The sequence below is a fragment of the Zonotrichia leucophrys genome, chromosome 24, assembly GCF_028769735.1.
Source record: "Zonotrichia leucophrys gambelii isolate GWCS_2022_RI chromosome 24, RI_Zleu_2.0, whole genome shotgun sequence".
NCBI classification, from domain to species: domain Eukaryota; kingdom Metazoa; phylum Chordata; class Aves; order Passeriformes; family Passerellidae; genus Zonotrichia; species Zonotrichia leucophrys.
Window position 1 is genome coordinate 1,840,750 of NC_088193.1, and position 21,952 is coordinate 1,862,701.

Below are 21,952 nucleotides of genomic sequence, written 5' to 3' on the forward strand. Positions count from 1 at the left end.
CTCAGGTATTAAAACTTTCCTATTATCTACTTTAAAAAAATTGAATAATTTAGCTCCTGTTCAGCTGATTATGCTGAAAACCTTTTACCTCTGAGGAGTGGTGTGGCAAACAACTTTCCTTTTCTGCCAGAAGCCCTGGGAAATGCCACCAGGGCAGCCTGAGCTGCAGCAGAGGTGAGGAGCTGCAGATCCAGCTCAGAGCTGGGTGATGCACAGAGTTCTCTGGGGAAAGCTGGATTAAATATGGAACTTTTATCTGCTGGAAGAGGTGAGTGAGAGCTTTTGTGTCACTGAATAGGCTGCCCAAAACCTCATCCTCACCTCTGTGAGAGCAGGGTCAGCAGCAGAAGAGAAAAGCACTGACCTTTAGCACATGAAAAATGAGCAGGCTTCAGCATTTCACCAAATGATTTATTTGTATCAAAAAGAGCTGGTTTAATAACAAATGTTTGATAAGGCAGCTTCAGATTTATTTTAAAAAAAAGCAACAATGAAAAAAAACAGGGAAAAACCCCACCAAACCACCAACAACCCCCCCCTGACCGTAGATCAATGTAGTGACAGCATCGTGTAAAAAAGTGTGAGTAGTGAAGGATAAACTGGGCTGTGTTAGGCAGCACAACTTTGCATAGTTCATGGGCAATTTAATCTGATTTGGATAGAGTGGATGTGTGAAACCACAGCCCCCATTAGCTGTAGCAGATGTCCCAGCTCCTGTCCCTCCTGAAGAAGTCCTCGGCCACGGCCAGGGGTGGCAGCAGCTCCAGGCAGTCCGAGCTGGGGCAGGGGCAGCACTGCGGGGCCCTGCTGTCCCTGCCCTGCGCCCCACAGGCTGGGCAGCAGCACGCAGGGCTGCCCAGGGGACACGGGGGCTGGCAGGGCCACTCCTCCATGGGGCAGCTGTAGGGCGGGCTGGGGGTCAGCGGGGTGAGGGGAGACAGCTGAGGGGGAGAGCAGCTGGAGCTCCACGGGCTGGGCAGGTCTGCTGAGCTGGGAGAGCCGGCAGCCTGGAGATTGGGAGAGAAAAAGGGAAAAAAGAGATTTCAGGGGAATGTGGCCAGCAGCCAGAATTGCTGTGCTGCTGCCTTTCTCATCTCCCTGCCCAGGGAAATCCTGGAGGTCTAAACCCAATGTTAGCAGGGACAATCCCTGCCCAGGGAGATCCTGGAGGTCCAAACCCAATGTTATAGGGACAATCCCTGCCCAGGTTGATCCTGGAGGTCCAAACCCAATGTTAGCAGGGACAATCCCTGCCCAGGGAGATCCTGGAGGTCCAAACCCAATGTTAGCAGGGACAATCCCTGCCCAGGGAGATCCTGGAGGTCAAAACCCAATGTTAGCAGGGACAATCCCTGCCCAGGTTGATCCTGGAGGTCGAAACCCAATGTTAGTGGGGACAATCCCTGCCCACTGGGATCCTGGAGGTCCAAACCCAATGTTAGTGGGGACAATCCCTGCCCAGGGAGATCCTGGAGGTGAAAACCCAAAGGCAGTTTCTGTTATAGGGACAATCCCTGCCCAGGTTGATCCTGGAGGTCCAAACCCAATGTTAGCAGGGACAATCCCTGCCCAGGTTGATCCTGGAGGTCGAAACCCAATGTTAGTGGGGACAATCCCTGCCCACTGGGATCCTGGAGGTCCAAACCCAATGTTAGTGGGGACAATCCCTGCCCAGGTTGATCCTGGAGGTGAAAACCCAATGGTAGCAGGGACAATCCCTGCCCAGGGAGATCCTGGAGGTCCAAACCCAATGTTAGCAGGGACAATCCCTGCCCAGGGAGATCCTGGAGGTCCAAACCCAATGTTAGCAGGGACAATCCCTGCCCAGGTTGATCCTGGAGGTGAAAACCCAATGGTAGCAGGGACAATCCCTGCCCAGGGAGATCCTGGAGGTCCAAACCCAATGTTAGTGGGGACAATCCCTGCCCAGGGAGATCCTGGAGGTCCGAACCCAAAGGCAGTTTCTGTTATAGAGACAACCCCTCGCAGGAGCTGTGCTGCTGTTCACACAAAATCTGCAGGACCTCTAGAAGGGACATTCCCATCCTGCAGCCTCTCCCAGTTTATTTGGTGCTCCCCATGGGAAAGCATTCAGAGCCCATGAGCATCCCAAGCTCCCAAAAGCAGCCCCAAATTCCCACCCTGCTGCTGCTCTGCCCCACGAGGTGACTCCCTCTCCCCCTGGGGACACCTGTGGCTGCTCCCCTGGCTCCCAAAGCTCACCAGGCCCTGGTTGAAGCAGAGCTGGACTGGCTGGAAGGTGTCTGGGGTGTAGTGTGGGGATGGCTGGAAGGCACTGAAGGCTGCCTCAGAGGCTGCATCTGACTGCAGGCAGGAATCTATCAGCTGCTCCAGGTATCCAGGGCTTTCCTCACAGGACAGGCAGCTGGAAAACTGCCAGGGTGGGCAGCAGCTGGGCACAGGAGGGATGGGTTCTGCTTCAAAAGGCTCTAGGAGAGAAAGGAGAGCAGACAGCAGCAAATGAATCAGTGTCTGTCTTCACAAAGGGCAGGTTTCAGTGCTCTCCTATGCTCAGTAACCCTGTGAATTCAGACATTAAACACGCCTCTCAAGGGCAAGGTGGATTTGTAGGAAAGCAGAAACCACGAGGGAGATGCTCCAAAACATGTGAATAACTCAGGGAAGGCAGCCCTCTCAGCTATAAACCTCTTTAAACACTGGAAACTCTCCTGGCCCCAGGCATTTTGGACAGGGATCCAGCTGGAAACTCCCTCAGACTCTTGACCCTCTGGCCTCCCTTCTGTGCCCTGTTTGCAGCCCCAGGAGGTGCCAGGCAGTGATTTCCTGCCTGGCAGATGTGCCTCTGCCTCATCTCCAGACCTGGGCCAGCTACACCTGCAGGAAAAAGGGGATAACAGGAGGATAATTTGCTTTTTTATCCTCCAAAGAGCCAGACAGGAGCAGAACAAACGGAGCAAGGCAGGGCTGATGTGGCATGGTGACCACGAAGTGCTGCTGGCCAAAGGGTGAGTTCCTGGAAAGCTGACAGCAGATCTGGCTTTTCAGAATTATTATCTTTTCACACCAAGCTCAAACATGGTTTAAGCCCTGTCCACGTGAAGTGCACATTGCAGGGTCAAAGGTGGCAGTGCTTAGCTGGCTCTGGGGAGTGAGGAACACCCAAAATACATAAACTGATGGACACCTTCCAGCCTGAAAAGGCTTTGGCATGTCAGCTTTGGCATGTCTCACATTTCTTTATTAACATAAGCAAATGGATTCCCAGCTATCGATGATTTAACAATTTCCTTGTCCATGCAATGCGTGCCCTCACGCCTGCCCAGCCTCTCCTCTGTGCTTTGGCTGGGGACAACTGAAGGATCTGCGAGCCCAAAGTGCCCCTCCCCTCACCCCGTCCCCCTTTTCCTTGGATATTCGCGGGCAGGAGGAGGAAACTCTTGGTGGTGTTGAAAATCTGGTATTTCTCTCACTCCTGGGGATGCTGGCAGGAGAGAACAGAGCCCAGCCAGGGGCTCCGGGGCACTCTGACCCTCAGTGGCCCCAGAGCCTGGGGAGGGCGATGTTATTCCCTCGGGATGAGCATCCCTTCCCGAAGGGATGGAATTCCCTGCTGGGGGAAGGATAAGGTGGGAAAGGAGCTCGGAGCTCCTCATCTGCAACCCGCGGGCTCCCTGCCGGTGCTGATTGGCCGCACCCCCGGCCTCAAACAGGGCTGGGAAGGCTCGGGGCGGTGGGAAAAATTGGGAATGGGGCGGGAAGGGCCGTGTGGATGGGCTTTGTACCGACCTGGGTGAGGCGGAGACACAGGCTCTGCAAACTGGATGCTGCTGCTGCTGCTGCTGCTGCTGCTGTCCCAGGGAACCTGAGCAAAGAGAAGGGAGGAGAGGAGCTGCGGCACAGAGCGAGGTGAGTCTGGATTTCCGAGAGAACTCTTGAAATAAACCTTATTGCCCTCCTGGCTGTGCCTGGGAAAACCTCCCTGGCACTGACAGAACATTAGATGAATGTGCATAACAGGATTTTTGCTGGGCACAGCACCCACCTGGGGTGAAGCCCCTGAATCAGCTCCGAGCTAAGGGGTTTTTTTGCTCTTTTTGCTGCATTCCCCATTCTACAGAGCTGCCTCTGAAATTAATGTGTGTTAATTTCCAGGAGCGTGAATTCCACCGTGGAGGGAATCCCAAGGAATTCCTAGGGATGGATATTACTGGGAATAAGCCATTAACTACTGACCACTGCAGGTGTCCCAGCAGACTGGATTGATGTTTGAGAAGCAGCTCTGGCAGTGCTCCCTGAAAAGGCACAGCTTCGTTTTTAAGGATTGCTGGAAGCTGAAGCAAGACAGATCAACCACTTCTAAGAACCTGACCTGCTGGAAGGAAGAAACCCACCCCAAAAGCAACGGGAGTTTTCTGCTTGGGGGCCAGGATTTTACTCTGCAAGTACAAATACTGGTGGGATTTCCCTCTCAGATTTAATTCATCCAGCCCTCCACTTCATTTCCTTTATTCAAGATGCTCTCGAGCGAGCAGCTCATTTCCCTGGCAACAACTTCCTGGCACATCCCGTGCATTTAATTGCTGAAACAGTGACTCCTCTGGGCCGGGGGTGCCTTTTGTCCCTGCTGCAGACGTGACAAGGCAGCGATGGAGTCCCCAGGCTGAGCTTTTCTCAGCGCACATCCTGCCAGCCCAAAGCCTCGGGGCTTTTGGGGCGGGCCATACCTTGAGCAGGTCACCGAGGTGACTTCCCTCACCGCCACTTTTCACTTTTTCCTGTGTGGGCACCACAGGGGTTGTGTGAAGTGCTGGTGGGAAGTGAAAACCGGTTCCACGCAGCCCTGGGACACCTGGCTGTGATGGAGAGGCTGCTGCTCTTGGGGCTGCAGGGGAGCAGTGAGTGACCCAGGGTTTCCAAAACCTGACAATTCTCCTCACCCAGACCTCTCTGCCCCTGGATCTCAGGCTGATTTTTGTGCAATCAGCCGCAACAAAGTGCAGAAGCTGAAATCTGAAAGGCTCCAAGAGCTGCAGTGTCATGAACCAGGAAGAAATAATGGTTTGCCAAGCTCTTTATGCAAATCCCCTGAGTGGCTGGAGCTGGAGGAATCCTACAAAGGCTGGGAGAGGGAATGAGAGGGAATGTGCAGGTGTGTGTGCACACAGAGCTCCAGCCCCTCCTCCAGAAGGGATGGGGCTGCCCAGGTGTGCTTCTGTCCCGGAGGGAGTGACTTTTCTGGAGCAGCAGCTCTGCTTTCTCCCTGTATTCCTCACATTCTCACTCCTTTAGGTCACTGCTGCAGCTGCTCTGACTAAATGTTCCTTTCCCCCATCCTCACCAGCCTGTGCCACTCAGATTTTGGCCCAGAAATTACAGTCTTGGCAAAAAAAAAAACCCATTAAAAGAGAAGGTACAAAGCCAACACCACAATATTTTACTCACTGCTGAACCAGTGGCTGCTTGTCGTGCTCTCCTCTGCTGCAGCAACTCCTTGACTGTGATCTTCACCCTCACACCTTGGTACACCTTGGGCTTTCCTGGAAGAATTTGTGGAAAAACACTTTGCAAGGAGGGAGAATCTCAGAGCAAACGGCAAATTCAGCAGCTTTTCAGTGCGCTCTATGTGGAGAACAGTTTTAGACTTAACATGACTAATTTTTAGTCTCTGTTTGCAGTCACACTCACAGCCCTCTTCAACACCTGCTATTCCAGCCTGGGACAAGCAGACACTCATGAAAATCTTGCTGTTGATAATATTTTAAAACCACATGTTTATTCTTCTCTATCTCCTTCTTCCCCTGCCCCCCTTCCAGCTTTCCCAATACCAAGCTCCATCTGGTGCTGCTGTTGGACTCATTTAAATTCCTGACATATTTGCCTCTCTCAGGACCTGAAAATAAATGTGGGAAGTGTTTCATCTGGCAGATGAAGCCCAGGAATAAAACAATGGAAATATGTGGGTGGTTATTCAGAGAGCTCAACAAAACACGAATAAAATTACTGTTTTCTTACAAAGCCTAGATTATCTCTTTATTCTGCTCATGTACAGCCCCTATTTATTTCAAACAAGAATTTAGGGTGTGTTTAATCCAGCCAAAACCAGCCAGCAATCACCAGTCACTACCTAATGAGGGATTTTTAGGACAGGAAATGATAAAGAATTTATTTCTTCTGAAAAACCACTTTCACTTGTTGCACTCATGGTAAAACACTCAGCTCCTCTGGCAGCTGTTCCTGTCCTTTCTGCTGGTGTTTTAATTGAAATCACACAATAAAAAGAAACACATCCAGACTGGTCTCTACACTCAAAAACCACCAGAGCAGGGAGCAGACAGCCCTGAAGGAGGCACCAAAAATAAACTCCCAGCGGGAGAGCAGCAGTGCCAGAGCTAAACCCGGCCTTCCAGTGCCACCTCTGGGCACAGAACACCTTCTCCAAGGGAGCTGCATGGTGCCAGGAGACCCTGGCACAGAAACAAGGCTGGGTTTGCAGATCTGCCCGCACAGCCAGGGAATCCTGCACTGCAGGCACTGTTCTCTTGTGCTGGAACCTCTGCTGTCAGTGCCCCCGGGGTGATCTGGGGGAGGACAAGCTGGGACAGGCACCCCGGGCCCTCCAGAGAGTGACAGGGCTGCCCTCGGGGCGGTTTGCTGAGCTGGGCTCAGCCGGGGATTATTCAGCTCGTGTTTTGGTGCTTTGTTTCTGTTCAACAAGCTAGGGGATAATGAGACAGGGAAGGGAGGGATTTAAGGAGAACACGGCATTACCAGAGCTCCCTGCAGGCAGGGAGGGCTCTGAGGCGGCAGGGCCGAGGGTGGGATGGTGAGGGTGGGCACAGAGTGGGCAGGGCAGGTGGGGAATCAGGAGCAGGGTGACAAGGACAGGCTGGGGTGGGGTTGGGGTCGAGGAGCAGGGTGGGCAGGGTGGGCAGGGGGTCAAGGGCAGGGCGATGGATTTGGGACTCAGGGGCAAGGTGATGGACGGGGGGTCAGGGAGGAGGGTGGGCAGGGTGGGTCGGGGGCCAGGGAACAGAGTGATGATTCTGGGGCGCAGAGAGCAGGGTGATGGGGCTGGCGGTCCAGGGGCACAGTGATGGTGCTGGGCATCGAGGGAAAGGCTGGGAGGGTGGGTGACAAGGACAGGGGGTGGACTCGGGGTCGGACAGTGGGGCTGGGATTCAGGGCCAGCGTGGCTGGGGCGGAGTGTGTGGGGTGGGCACCCAGAGATGCAGGGAGGGCACAGATGCAGAGAGCACCCAGAGGTGTGGGGTGGGCACCCAGAGATGCAGGGAGGGCACAGATGCAGAGAGCACCCAGAGGTGCGGGGTGGGCATAGATGCAGAGAGGGCACAGAGGGATGCGGAGAGGGCACAGAGGTGCTGGGAGGGCACAGATGCAGAGAGGGCCCAGAGGTGCGAGGTGGGCACACAGGAATGTGGGGAGGGCACAGATGCAGAGAGGGCACCCAGAGGTGCGGGGTGGGCACAGAGGTGCAGGGAGGGCACAGATGCAGAGAAGACACCTAGAGGTGTGGGGCTGGCACACAGGGATGCAGGGAGGGCGCAGATGCAAAGATACCCAGAGGTGCGGGGTGGGCACAGATGTAGAGAAGGCACCCAGAGGTGCGGGGTGGTCACAAAGGGATGTGGGGTGGGCACAGAGGCGCGGGGCGGGCACCCAGATGTGCGGGGTCCCCTGTGACCCCCCGGCCGGGTGTGGCAGCCCGGCAGCAGCCCCGCTCGGTGCCCGCGGAGCCCCGTGCCGAGCCGGCACCCGGCGCTGGCACCCGGCGGGCAGCAGCCGATCGTGCCGTGCCTCCTCCCTCCCTCCTCCCCGCCCTCCCCGCTCCCTCCTGCCTTGGCAGGCGGCATCGCCTCGCTGCCGGAGTGACCCCGGCGAACCCCGAAACGGCCCCAAAGCGGGGTGCGGGGGCGGCGGGGGTGCAGACAGAGCGGGGCTTACCGGACATGCCGAGCCGGAGCGGGCAGCGCCTCGCCAGGTGCCCGGTGCAGCAGCAGAGGTGGCCCCGGCCCCACAAGCTGGCCAAGGGGGCAAGAGGAGTCAGCCTCGAAATTTGGGGGTGAGGGGACCTGCCTGCCCGGTGGCAATGGCAGGTGGATCCCGACAATATTATTGTTTTATCCCTACAGGTATAAGTTTGAGTTTTTCTCTCCTAATGCCAAGTATTTAAAACCTCTAGAAACCAATGATTTGACAATCAATGATTGCGCGATACTTTCAATTTGAATATTCAAAGGCTCCACAAAATGGGCTATCTTTTTGTGAAACCGAGCACATCCCCATCTAGCAGAGGGTCTGGGGGAATAGGATTTGGTGGGGTCACCCTCCCCACCCTTTGCTTTTGGGACATTTGCAGGGTTTTATCCATCTTTCCCTGAATGAAGCAGATGCCTCCAAAGCAGCTCAGTGTTTTCCCCTCAGATGCACAGGCTGGGCTCCAGCCCTCTCAGATTTCATTTGCTACCTGCACTGAGCACTCTGCAACGGACTGACTTGCTTTTTGCACATTTTTTCACTTTTTCGGGCTAAATTCTGAGATTTTGGGGCCCACAAGACAGCGGGCAGGCGTGGCCTAACAAAGAGGCTGCCCTGGGCACCTGGGTGGCTGAAGTTAGCTGGGCCCACTTGTCCCCACAGCATTCCCTCCCTCTGCCTGGATGCTGGGCTCACCCTGGAGTTTATTTGAGCTTTCCCCCTGTTCAGGCTGTTTGTGCTGCACAAATCGGCCTTTTCCTCACAAAGCCCAGTGCTGGCCTGCCCTGGGAGCTGCAGCTGTGGGGCTCAGCGTGTGGCTCAGAGTTTTGGGATGAACATCCCCTCCCAGCACTGCTGGAATTGGGGTTTTTAGGCTGCTTTTAAGCTTTTCCCTGGGGACCACAGCCTGAGGCACGGGCAGGAGTGAGGCAGAGAGCAGGCCAGGCTGTTAATCATCTACCAGCAGCTCAGGCTGGCTGTCGTCACAGCAGAATCTTTTTTTTTTTTCTTTTTTTCTTTTAAGTTGAACAAATAACACTTGATTTCTGTGGGGAGTGAGGCCATTCCTGCCTCTGAAATGTGCCCCTGCAGCTCCTGGTAGGCCCAGCCTTGCCTGGGACAGCTTTATAGGGACACAGCCCACCAGGAGAGGAGCCCACCTAAGGAATGTGCTGCGCAGGGAGGGGAGGGGGTCTCACTGAGGAATTTGGGATCTGAAACCCTTCCCTTAGTGGGGATGGAGCAGCAGTGGGTGTGTGCAGGCTGCAGGGAGCTGGGGTGGTGATTGTTTACCCCTGAAAGCAGAGAGCAGAGCCTGCAGGCTGCCAGCTCCAGCCCTGGGGGAGCTGGGTGCCCTCAGGAGGCAGCAGAGTTCTGGCTGTTCCTGGGCCTCAGAGCCTTTCCAGGATGAGGAAAACCCTGCCTGGGTTAGGAGTGAGTGCCTGAGTGGGTCAAACACCTCAAAGACAGCTCCAAACCCTGTCCCTGCTTCTGCCCAGGGCCTGAGGGCAGCACAGCCACCATGGCCTGGTTCAGGGCCTGACCTTCAGCCCCTGGCAGAAGGAACAGCTCAGGCCCTGGGGGAGTCACTGGATGGTCCCTGGGGCTCAGCCCAGCAGTGACACCTCCACAGGTGCCAAATTTAACATTTTCCAGCCACAAGCTGAGAGCTGAAGCAGGATGGAAGGGCAGCTCTGGCTGTTCCTGGGCTGCAGAGCATTTCCAGGCTGAGGAAATCCCTGCTGGATGCTGGAGTCAAACCCCTTAAATACAGCTCCAAACCCTGTCCCTGCTGCTCAAACCCCCAGGAAATCCCTGCCTGGGTTAGGAGTGAATGCCTGAGTGGGTCAAACACCTCAAAGACAGCTCCAAACCCTGTCCCTGCTTCTGCCCAGGGCCTGAGGGCAGCACAGCCACCATGGCCTGGTGGCCCTGCTCACCTGGCACAAGGAACAGATCAGATGGACACTGGGGCTCAGCCCAGCAATGCTGACAGCTGTGGGGTGGAAAAGGCTCAAACTGGGCTCAGGTTTGGGGGGACAGGGCTGTATGTGGGGCCAGGAGAGCTGCACACCCTGAAGGGATGGGGGAACAGCTCTGGCTGGGCAGAGCCAGCCCTGGAGGCTCCACAGCTGCCACTCAGAGTGGAAGGGGCTGGGAAAGCTTCAAATTCCCCAGGATTTAAGGAGGAAAGGCAAGGAGGGATTGAAGCGCCTCATCCATTGAAAGCTCCTCATCCCCACACATTCCCTGGGGCTGGAATGTTCCAGAGCCTCCTCCTGCTGCTGCTGCTGGCGGTGCCAGGTTTAGGGGTGAGCTGGGCCGAAGGGAGTGACCCCTCTGGGGACAGTGCAGGGTGTGCTGCTCTGGGAGGGCTCCGTGGCGGTGTTCGCGTGTGCAGAGCTACCTCTAGTGGCCACGGGGCTGGCGACCGGTGACATTGGCAGTGCCAGCACACCTGGGTGTCCCCAGGGCTAGATACTGCTCCCGTTGGCACTGCCAGCCCACCTGGATGCCCCTGGGGCTGGTTACCAGTGCCATTGGCATTGCCAGCCCACCTGGATGTCCCCAGGGCTGGTTACCAGTGCCATTGGCATTGCCAGCCCACCTGGATGCCCCTGGGGCTGGATACTGCTCACATTGGCACTGCCAGCCCACCTGGATGCCCCCAGGGCTGGTTACCAGTGCCATTGGCATTGCCAGCCCACCTGGATGTCCCCAGGGCTGGTTACCAGTGCCATTGGCATTGTTAGCCCACCTGGGTGCCCCCGGGGCTGGTGACTGGTGCCATTGGCACTGCCTGCACCCCTGGATGCCCCCGGGGCTGGTCCTATTGGCACTACCAGCCCACTTGGATGTCCCCAGGGCTGGCTATCGCTCCCCCTTCCACTGCCAGGCCACCTGGATGCCCCTGGGGCTGGGTTCTGGTCCCGTTGGCACTGCCAGCCCACCAGGTGGATGTGGATGTGCTGTGAGCTCATTCAGGGTAAAAGGGGTGGCAGGGATGGAGTATTTGGTGCCCTTCAGGGATGGTGAGGCTTCGTCGGGCACGGGGCAGCAGGCAGGGCAGTGCCCACACCCTCCAGAGCCCCCAGACCATTTAGGCTGGCAAAGCCCTCTGAGGAGGGATCCTTGTTGCAGAAAAAAAACTGCAGAGCACAGAGGGTTTTAACTTGGTATTTTACTGTGGTTTTTCAGGCTGAGTATTTTACTTGTGGGGCTGGGAGAAATCCCTTTCTGGAGGCACCAGAAGGCTCAGTGTGCTGTGTCCAGTGATCGAGTTTCTGACCAGAGCACAAAGCACCACGCTTGAAGGAGCAGTTTTAGGAAGGTGTTACAGGCATATTTTCTGAAAAATCTTTTCATTAGGATCTTTTATTCGGAGAAGCTGGGAAGCTTCATCTTCTCCACATTTTGCTGCTTTGGAATGTGATTTGGAGAATTGTTTACTTAACATGTGAAATTGTTTTTACTTGATGACCAATGACAGCCACCTGTGTCGAGGCTGTGAGCAGTCACAAGATTTTATTATCATTTTATTCTTTTCTAGGTTTCTGATGAAATCTTTTCTTCTATTCTTTTAGTACAGTTTTAAGATATCATTTTCTTTTAATATAATATGTATCATGAAATAATAAATCAGCCTTCTGAAAGATGGAGTCAAGATTCTCATCTCTTCCCTCATCGTGGGACCCCTGCGAACACCACCATAGGAAGGAGGGTAAAATTTGCTTTATAACGGTCTGGTTCTCTTTCCTCCAGCTCTTCTCTCCTCAATAAGTTCTCCTGCCTTCATAAGTCCCCCAGAGGGCACCTCCATCCTCTTTGGCCCAGGCAGAGTGCTCGGGAAGGTGTGGTGGCTCCGAGGGTGGCTCTGGGCACAGGTGGCTCATCCTGGAGGGCTCGCTGGCCACGGCCATGAACGGGGACAGGCTGTAGGGCGAGGTGGCAGCGTAGCTGGGGGAGTAGTGGGCGTCTTCAAGGGGGTGCAGAGGGTAGGGCTGGGCTCCAGGGAGGGCTGGGCTCCAGCCTGAGCCTCGGAACGGGGAAGCAGCTCCGGGTTCGGGCAGGGAGAGGCAGCTGGAGGTGGCAGGGGGCGCCTGCAGGGGCTCCGAGCAGGCACTGTCAGGCTGGCCAAGGCTCTCGGGTGAGGGCTGCTCCCAGGGCTCTCTCTGCAGGGAAACAGGGAGAGAAGGCAAGGAGAACGCTTAGGAACAAAAGCCTGTCCTGGAGGGAATGGAATTTCTATCCCTGGGAATCCCCAAAGGGTTTCTGTGGCTCTGGAGTAGTGTTTGGTGTTTAAAATATGAAAGGGAACATCCCTCCTATCAGCAGTGTTTGAGGTTTGAGCTGTGCAAGGGAACATCCACCCTATCAGTGATGTTTGAGGTTTTAAGTGTGCAAGGGAACATCCATCCTATCAGCAGTGATTGGGGTATTAAGTATGAAAGGGAACTTCCATCCTCTCAGCAGTGTTTGGTGTTTTAAGTTTTAAGGGGAATGTCCATCCTGGCAGCAGTGTTTGGGGTTTGAACCGTGAAAGGGAACTTCCATCCTATCAGTGATGTTTGAGGTTTTAAGTGTGAAAGGGAACATCCATCCTATCAGCAGTGTTTGGGTTTTCAAGTGTGAAAGGGAACTTCCCATCTCGTCAGCAGGGCCTGGGGCAGGGTCCCAGTAGGACTGACCAGCCCTGATCCCACAGGATCCAGGAGCTCTGTGGTGGGGCTGTGAGTGGAGCTGGGATAGGGAGCCTGGAGTCACCAAGGGATGTTTCTAGAACCTCGGGGAGGGAGGGATTCATAAAACCATAGAATCACAGAGTTATCCTGAGCTGGAAGGGACCCACCAGGACCATCAAATCCTGCTCCTGGCCCTGCACAATCCCACCCTGAGCCTGGGGGCAGTGTCCTGTTCAGAGCAGAATGGGAGTCTCCAGGGATGTCTCCAAGAGGAACAGGGGACATTTAGATGGAACCAAGGAGAAAAACCACATTTAGATGGAACCAAAGAGAAAACCCTCCCTGCAGAGCCCTGCCCCACCTGCCATGGCTGCTCCTGTGACAGCCACATCCTTCCCCCACCAGCCCCCCTGACTGAACCCCACGTTAGAGGGGGTGACCCTGCCCTGGGGACAGAGCCATGGAGGCACTCACGAGCAGGAAGTGTCCCGTGTCACCGGGGAAGGATGGCAGCAGAGGGGGCACGGCTGGAGCGCTGAAGAAGGAACTGGTGGCAGCCGGGAGAGGAGGAGGAGCAGCACGGTGATCCCCGAACTGCTCGCTGAGATAGGGCTCCAGCAGGGCTGGGCAGCCCTGGGGGGCAGAGGGGTCGCAGGAGAAGGGCTTGGAGGCCAGAGGGGAGGGGTAGGCATCGCTGCCAAACTGCTTGGTGCCGTGGAAATCCAGCTCGGATGGGAAGGGTCTGCGCACGCCGTAGTAACCAGCGGTGGTGGGAGAGCCTGGGGACAGAAAATGGGGTGGGAAAGTGAAAAGAAAAGTGTAAAGAAAATTCTAACAGCTGCCACAGAATGATGGACACCCCTATGGGTGCAAAGCAGAGCTGTTTTCTCTCCAGCATCACCCAGGAACCCACCCTGTGGCACTATAGGACACCAAACAACACGAGCACACACTGCTGCTCTCAAGGTACAAAGGGAAGTTTAATTTCTGACTCCAACATTTATAGATTTCCAAAAGTGACAGTGGATTGGAGGGTGACAGTGCCAGCTCTCCAATGACACTGGACAAACCAACAGCCCATCAAATTTCTCCTCCTCCATGGAGGAATGCAAAACAATGAGTTATTTACAGAAAGTGTGTGAGCAAGTTTGCTACAAGAATGTAAACAACAGAAGGCTTAGAAAAACTTAAAAAATCAGGGTGACATCCCTGCCCTGACACAGGTGTGTGAGCACAGAGGTGCTTTTGGTTCCACCTGGTGACTCCATCTGCAGCAAACCCAAAGTGTTGGGGGAGCTTTAAACAGGAGGGCAGGGGGATGGAGGTCAGCTCAGCCTGTGCTTCCTCCTCGCTCTGCCACAGCCCTGGGGAGGAGGTTCCAGCCTCACTCTGCTCTCCCTGCCCGAGAGCCAAGGCATGAAACAGGTCAGCTCCTGCTTTTGTGCTTTCTCTCTGCAGCTCCAGGGAAAATGGGAAAACACAGGAGGAAAAGGAGGGGTCCTGCACAGCTCCTCAGCTAAAGGAGGTGGGAACTGCTTTAATTACTCACTTTGAGGATTTTATACAAATTATTGCTGTTCTTTTTCCTGATTCTTTTAATTCCTTTCCTCCTGGGCTCCCTCTGAGGGGTGGCCCTGCTCTGGGGCTTGTTCCACATCCTCTGGGGGAGAACAGAAGGGCTGTGCCAACCCTCCCAGCTGCAGGGAAGGTGTTTAGCATGGAGGGCAAACCTCACCTGGCATTTGGCCAAAGGGTGACTGTGCTGTGCTGGTGCTGCCCTGCAAAAGATAAAGAGATGTTTGAAAGGATGACTTTCCAAAGCAAGGCAGCTCTCTGAGTGGGATTCACACACATTATTTGAGCCTGGCTGCTGGGAAGGGTTTAACTCCATGATTTCCTCACAGGAATTAACAGATGTAGGCTAAGCAGAGATTGTGAAGGTCTTGAGCAGAGCTGCTAAGAGGAGGAGTATCAAGATAACTGGCTTCTTCCTCCTGTCCCACAGGGTCCCTCAAGGCAGGCAGAACACTGGGGAGTCCTTGGGTGTTGGCACAAACCAGGCAAGGTGAGATCTGAACCCTTGAGCGGCCAAAAGGGGCAGATTCCAGCTCAGCTGGGCTGGCTCTGCTGCCCCAGGGCTGCTTTACCTGGCCCTTCCTGGCAGGGTGGGTGGAAAGAGAGCTCCTAAATCCTATTTGGGTCTTTCAGCAATGGTGGTATTATTTATTATCATTATTATTATTTTAATCATCATCCTCTCCTCTTGGTCCCAGGTGAAGGAGAATTACCCCTGGAGTGGCGCTCCCAGTGCCTAATTCCTTACAAAGCACTGAGCAAAGGCATCTGCTCCTCTGGAATCCTGCTGAGCTCTGGTTTGGGGAGCTCCAGAGAGGAACAGAGAGCCCCCAGCAGCCCTGCTGTCACTCTGCTGTCACTCTGCTGTCCCCTGCCACGCTGGTGGCACGCTCTGTCCAGTTTGCATAGTGCAAACAGGAGGTTCCTGCCACAGCAGGCAACCAAATTTCGAGGTTTAGATTTGAATTAAATTTGCCAGCTCTGAGGACTTCCTTCTGCTGCAAGGGAAGGTTTGCAGCTGCTCCCTGCTCCACCATGGAAATGAGCCCTGAGCCTGCCCGGGCCACACGGCCTGCAGAGGTGACAGGAGGTGACAGGAGGGAGCCCCTGGGCTTGTGGACAGAGGAGTGTCCTTGTCACACAGGCCGGGCTTGCACCTGTCCCCAGCTGAAGCCATCCCATGCAAATCCAGGTCGCTTTTAGAGGAAAAAGCCAAGCTGGGAGGTTCAGATGCTGCCCAGAGCACAAGGGGCTGCAGGGATGGCAGCTGGGATGCTCTGCCAGCTCCCTGGGCATGGCTGGCAGCCTCCAGCAGGGATCATTTCCAGTTACCAGAGCATTTAATCTTTGATCCTGTCTGTTCAACAGCCCCTGGCCCTGCCTGGCTGTGTGTACACACCTGTGCTGAGGAGTACCCAAGGTGACAGGAGCCACCAGGGCTTTGCCTGCCTGGATTCAGTGCAGGAGCCTCTGCTGCAGCCCAACCTCGGCCTCATCAGAGCAGAGCTCTGCATTTCATTCCCCTCTTGCTCCTTATCTGCCTTAATTGAGACCCATTAGTTCATTTCCTCCCTGCAGTGCTTCCTTTGCCTGCCATGGCAATGGGAGCCTGGATCTCCTGCACTTCTGCTCAGCCTCCCTGGGGCCCAGAGTGTGTCCAGCTGCTGATAAGCTGGGCTCAGCCTGCCCTGCCCATGGCCAGCCACAGATCCTGCCTGGGATTGCTCTGCTGCTTCACTGCCTCCTAAATCCCCTATAAACCTGCCTGAATTTAAGGATCCAGCTCCAAATGATGACCTGGCCCTGCCCTGTGGCAGCGCTTTGGCATCAGGGCATCCCCTCTCTGGGGGAGTGGAGCAGCTGAAGGAACAGAAATCCTCCATAAAAGCAAAGCTGGGCCTGGGCAGGGCAGTGCTGGCTGAGTGTCCCTGCCCTGGGAGTGCTGAGCAATGAATCCTCTTTAAACCGTAGCACTGCACTGCTTCCCCTGTGCAGGCACCTCAGAGAAGGCAGGAATCCTTTCACAGGAAATCTTTCACCCTGCAGAGAACACCTGCAGGCTCACACCTATGCAAAGGAAAACTCACAGCCTCCCTAAATCCCAGCCCTGAGCCCTGATTTTGGGTGGGTTTCCTCACAGCACCCCCTGATTTCCATCTCTCCATGTGTGCAGGGCCTGGCTGCCAGGAAATTGTTGAAACCTCATCCTAAAACTCTGCTCTGCTGAGGGTGAAGGCTGAGGAGAAGCTTAGATGGAGGTAGGACGTAAAGAAAGTGATAGGGTGGGAGCTATCATTTGTTTAGTCGAAATCAACTGTCTTAATTAGAGTAACTTTCTGTTATTCTGCTCATTCTACTCTGCCTTGAACTCAAAGTTAGACTAACTTTCTGTTATTCTGCTCATTCTAATCCACCTTGAATTCATTCATAGACTACTCCCAGGGTAAGGAGGAGGATGAATGAGGAGGTTCAGGCTAGGGTGGTGGTAAGGCCTGGCACCAACAACTGCCCAGGGCTGGTTTCATTCTGGAGCAAAGATCACCCTCAAACAAAAGATGCAGCTAAATGACCCTGCATCACCAACAGCCACAGGGGTGTTCAGTTATCTGCCCCTGGCTTGTTTTCTGGGTTGTATTCTGCCAGACAAACAGAGCTGCACTCCCAGCTGCTCTTTTCATGATACGTCCGAGCAAATACGGATGTTTGCCCTGCACAATCATTTTTTGTCTCTCGCAGGGAATGAGCAGCAGGGCTGGTTTTGCATCAGGTAGGCACACACGCAATGCTGGGCTCGGAGCACAAAGCCCAGGGCAATAAATCCAGGAGGGTTTTACAGTCCCAGGGCGTTTCCTCTGTGGCTGTTGAAGCTGCCGCCTCCACAGAGGGAGCGGGTCACTGGTGATAGCACCAACAGGAGATGTTTTCTCAGCTGCTTCCCAAGAACTCTGTCAGAACCCAGAACATCCCTCTGGCTGTCCAGGATGGCCAGGATCCCTGCCAGGGGGCTCAGAGACCCTGGCACAGAGCCCAAAATGCCCCTGTGGGTTTGATTGTGACCTGTGGAGCAAACTACCAACCTTCTATGAGGATCAGCAAGCCACAACAGTTTAGGTAGAATAATAGTGAGGTTATCACAGGGTGGAAAAGTAGATTTTGGGGTTTTTGGCATGGGGGTTCAGGAGGCAAGATGGAGAGAACTGGGTGTATCCGGCCTTTCTCATTCTTCTCCTTCTTGGCCTCCATCTTCTGCTGTGATGGTGGCACTTTTGGATTGGTTTAGAGTAGAAGCTCACTGTCTGACATAGGTGATGGGTATTGGGAAGTTATGGTAAATATTGTACATGTAGTTTCTAGTATAAAACCATAACACCACCCTGAGGGCAGGCAGAGTGCCTTGGACTGTCCTGCTGGATGGACCTCGGCAGGGCAGGAGAAAATTTTTTATAGATAAGATACAATAAACAACCTTGAGACTGAGAAATGAAGAGCCCTGACTCCTTCTTCAAGCTCTGGGCTGGGAAAAGAGACTTTCAAACTCTTCTTGGGGTCACTCTGACAAGCTAGAGATTCCAACAGAACTCCTGCTAAATATCTGCCTGCTGGGAGTGTGCCCTGCCCAGTGACTCTTCCCTCAGGGGGCTTCTGCCTCCCTGCAGCAGCTGAGCCTGTGGGGATGGATGAGTGGCTGGATTTTGCTGTTTGGTGATGCTCAATCCTGTTTTGGGGGTTTTTTTCTGCCTGTTTTGTTGCAGAGTTAATGGGCAAATAAGTCACCGTGAGGCTCCTTCAGTATAAAAAAGAAGGCAGAGGTGAATGGGTTTGGGGGAAAAAAGCATCAGAACTCCCAATTTCTGCTGTCAGCGATCCAGGCTCTGCTCCCTCTCTCTCCCTGCAGGACACAGCTCCCGCTCCCCCTCCTCTGCCACTGTCCCAGCTGGAGGTGAGGAGCTTTGCCCAGCACAGGTGAGTGCCAGGAGCACCCAGGGAAGGTTCCTCGTGCCACTGGCTGCCACCACATCCTGCCACCACAATACTGTGTCCCCTTCTGGATGCCACCACAATACTGTGTCCCCTTCTGGATGCCACCACACCCTGCCACCACAATATTGTGTCCCCTTCTGGATGCCACCACACCCTGCCATCACAATATTGTGTCCCCTTCTGGATGCCACCACACCCTGCCATCACAATATTGTGTCCCCTTCTAGGTGCCACCAGATCCTGCCACCACAATACTGTGTCCCCTTCTGGATGCCACCACAATACTGTGTCCCCTTCTGGATGCCACCACACCCTGCCACCACAATATTGTGTCCCCTTCTGGATGCCACCACATCCTGCCATCACAATATCGTGTCCACTTCTGGGACAGCCTCACTTTTCTGGCTGGGAACAGAGACATAAACCCAATGTAGTGCAGCAGGACTTGGGTTTGCTGTTGCCATAGAAGCACTTTGAGAGGAAATCATCTCTTCCAAGCTGATGCTTGGCCTCTTTCCAGCCCATCACATCCCTGGCACCCTGAGAGGAGCTGGAAGGAGCCCAGCATTCGGGGAAGGACAGATATTTTCAGGGCACTGACTTGTCCAAGTGTAGCTGCTGGAAAAGGAACTTGGCTTGGGAAGGTGTCACACGTGGGATGTGAAAGGAAAAGGGAATTTAACATCACTGCCATGCTTGGAAAAGGAAAAAAAAAGGGCTTTGAGGCATTTAAGGTTGAGAGATATGAAAGTCGAGGAACCATCATGTTTTGGGGCATGCATTATACTAATTATATTAATTCTATCAATATTGGCAGTGTCCCAGAGTGTTTTTGAAGCAGAGGGTGGGATGAGGGAATTTATGGGGTTAAAAAAGCAGTGGGGGACGGGACGGGACGGGACTCACGCTGAAGCGGGAGCCGCTGCTCTGCCGGGATCGCTTTTCAGCCAGGAGATCCTTGACCGTGTGCTTCACTCGCACCCCTTGGTACACGCGTTTGCCGAAATCTGCAGGGACTGAGCGAGGCCAGGGTTCAGCGAGAGCACAGAGCAGCCGGGAGAGGCAAATTCAGCACCTCTGTGCGTCGGGTTGGGAGGGGAAAATACAAATCTGCAATTCTTAGATCTAGAAATATGGCAGTATTTGTAATCTAAATATATATATATATTTCTAGGTATATAAATTATCTATTATATATTATATGTATAATTATATAATATATATATTTTCTATTTTCTATTTTCTATATAATATAATATATAATATATAATATATAATATATAATATATAATATATAATATATAATATGTAATATATTATATATTATATATTATATATTATATATTATATATTATATATTATATATTATATATTATATATTATATATTATATACCTTATATACCTTATATACCTTATATATTATATACCTTATATATTGTATATTATATACATTATATATTTTATAGATAATAGATAAGTATATATTATATATAATACATAATATATCTAATATATTAATGTTAGGTATACTTATATGTATATATAATGGGAATATACATACTGTATCTAATATATTATATATTCCCATATATAGAAATATATAGAGAGAAGATATAGAAAATCTATTTAATATATATAAATATATAGATAATATTGATATTAATTAAATATTGTGTGTTGATATTAATAGAATATTTTGTTGGGAAGGCACAAAGGATCCCTGCCCTGGCACCTGCAGGGTCTGGCTCTGTTTTTTGCCCTGGAGCCCAGCACAGCCCAAACCAGCTCTGGGTGGCTTTGGCACGAGGGATCTGCCCTCCCGCCGAGCCTGGGCTGGATTTTGGGCTTTGCACAGAGTTTGTGGCACAGGTGAGAGCTGGGGGACAATGCAGGGACAGTTTTTCATCCTGCCAGAACCCAGCTCGCACCTGTGGAGCCAGGGAGGAGCTTCCATGGGGGCTTTCATTGAATTATCCCGGAAAAAACCTGCCTGCCTTTGAAGCTAATCCCTTGGAAAACACACAGGCACGCTCTCCCGAGGCAGAGCAAACTGCCAGGGCACAGCTGATGTGTTTGATCTCCAGGATTTATCATTTGGCTCTTCTGCCCCTCAGGATGTGTCCCTTGGCTCCGTTTCTGGGGCCATTGTGGCTCCAGGTGCGCACACACACATACCAGGAGAGGTGGGAGGGTTTAAACAACACACTGCTGCCTTGGCCTTGCCCCAAATAGGTTTTTAAATTATTTTTGAGGTCATAGCAGCTGCAAATTTGGGCAAGAGGAATTTTATGTTGGTGTTTGAGTGCTGACCAGAGAGCTTCAGCCAAGGCCAGGCACAAAGCAAACACAAAGCAAGGGAGAGATTCCCAAAAACGAGGTGGAGAGGAGAGTACCAAAATAAATACAGCAACAAAAGTGGCCAGAAATGGACGTCAGCTCTCCCAGGTGGAGGAATTCCAGCAGGCCTGGTGCTCTGCAGGTTTCCTGACCCCTTTGCTGTGCTCTGAAGGCATTAGAAAATCATTTCCACATCTCTCTGCTGTTCTGTTCTCACATCCTCACTTATTCCTCTGCCCAAATTGTTTTAATTCAGCCTCACTCAGCCCTCTAACCCTGGGCTGAAGCTGTCACACAGCTGGACCTGTTGGTGCCAGTGGATTATCCAAAAATCTTCAGATAACTCTGCCACTGGCAGCACTGGGGAAGAAAATGCTGATTCAGGCCTGAGTTTAAATCATTTCCAAGCAAACTGAATCCAATTTCACATCACTTTGATCTAACTGCCTTTTGAAAAAAAAAACTAAAAATAAGAATAAAGCATTGCTCTGTGAAGGAATATAAATTCAGCCTGGAAAAGGCAGAATATTAATTGATACTATTAAATTCTTGGGACATTTAAGATGTCACATATCTATTCTAGACAAATTTTTTGGGTTTTTTTTTTTTTTTTTCAATGGGAGCCCAAGGACAGCACAGTTTGTCCCTTCCCTGATATTGCCATGAAGATTCCTCAGCTTGGGAAGATCTGAGCTGCTGGAACTCACCTGCTTCCATTGTTGGTGCTGCTGACGAGTCCCAGCTCCCAGATCCTGCAGGAATTTGGGGCAGATCTGTCCCTCATCAGCTCCCCAGAGCAGAGTGAAGCCTGTGCTCATAATTCCCTGGGGAAGTTCCAGCTGAGCCTGGCGGAAATGGGTTTTTAGAATTTAGGGATGTCTCCAGCACCATGCCCCGTTTGGGATTTGCTTAAATGCAAATCCCTGGATCTGTGTTTGGCTCCACTTTGCATGGTCAGTGTGGGTCCTTCTGCAGGAGCTCCTTCCTGCCTGAGCTGACAGTCCATGGAAATATCAGGAAATTTCAGGAAAGGAAATTTCAGGAAAGGAAAGGAAATTTCAGGAAAGGAAATTTCAGGAAAGGAAATTTCAAGAGAGGAGAGGAGAGGAGAGGAGAGGAGAGGAGAGGAGAGGAGAGGAGAGGAGAGGAGAGGAGAGGAGAGGAGAGGAGAGGAGAGGAAAGGAAAGGAAAGGAAAGGAAAGGAAAGGAAAGGAAAGGAAAGGAAAGGAAAGGAAAGGAAAGGGGCAATTTTATTACCATTTTATTACTTTTAAACTTTTAAAAACAATGATTGGCGTTTTTCACAAGGTTAAATCCCCATCCTGTGGCTGCTCAGTGCAGGTGTTTGCTGTGCTGGCTGCAAAACAATTCCATTGAAAACAGAGAGAGAACAAAAGCT

General features: G+C 52.7%; 2 protein-coding genes across 2 annotated transcripts; both read right to left on the reverse strand.

The window, feature by feature from the left end:
- Positions 1–553: 553 nt before the first annotated feature.
- Positions 554–7,989, reverse strand: POU2AF3 (POU class 2 homeobox associating factor 3). The gene is made up of 5 exons (XM_064731987.1): positions 7,945–7,989; positions 5,425–5,519; positions 3,769–3,844; positions 2,224–2,450; positions 554–1,007 (listed from the first exon to the last, which is right to left on the reverse strand). The coding sequence occupies exons 1-5, from the start codon at positions 7,949–7,951 to the stop codon at positions 690–692; spliced, it is 723 nt and encodes a 240-aa protein (XP_064588057.1). The 5' UTR covers positions 7,952–7,989; the 3' UTR covers positions 554–689.
- Positions 7,990–11,532: 3,543 nt separating this feature from the next.
- POU2AF2 (POU class 2 homeobox associating factor 2) lies at positions 11,533–21,270 on the reverse strand. The gene is made up of 5 exons (XM_064731875.1): positions 21,261–21,270; positions 19,122–19,231; positions 14,395–14,437; positions 13,134–13,438; positions 11,533–12,149 (listed from the first exon to the last, which is right to left on the reverse strand). The coding sequence occupies exons 1-5, from the start codon at positions 21,268–21,270 to the stop codon at positions 11,751–11,753; spliced, it is 867 nt and encodes a 288-aa protein (XP_064587945.1). The 3' UTR covers positions 11,533–11,750.
- Between the last annotated feature and the right edge of the window lie 682 nt (positions 21,271–21,952).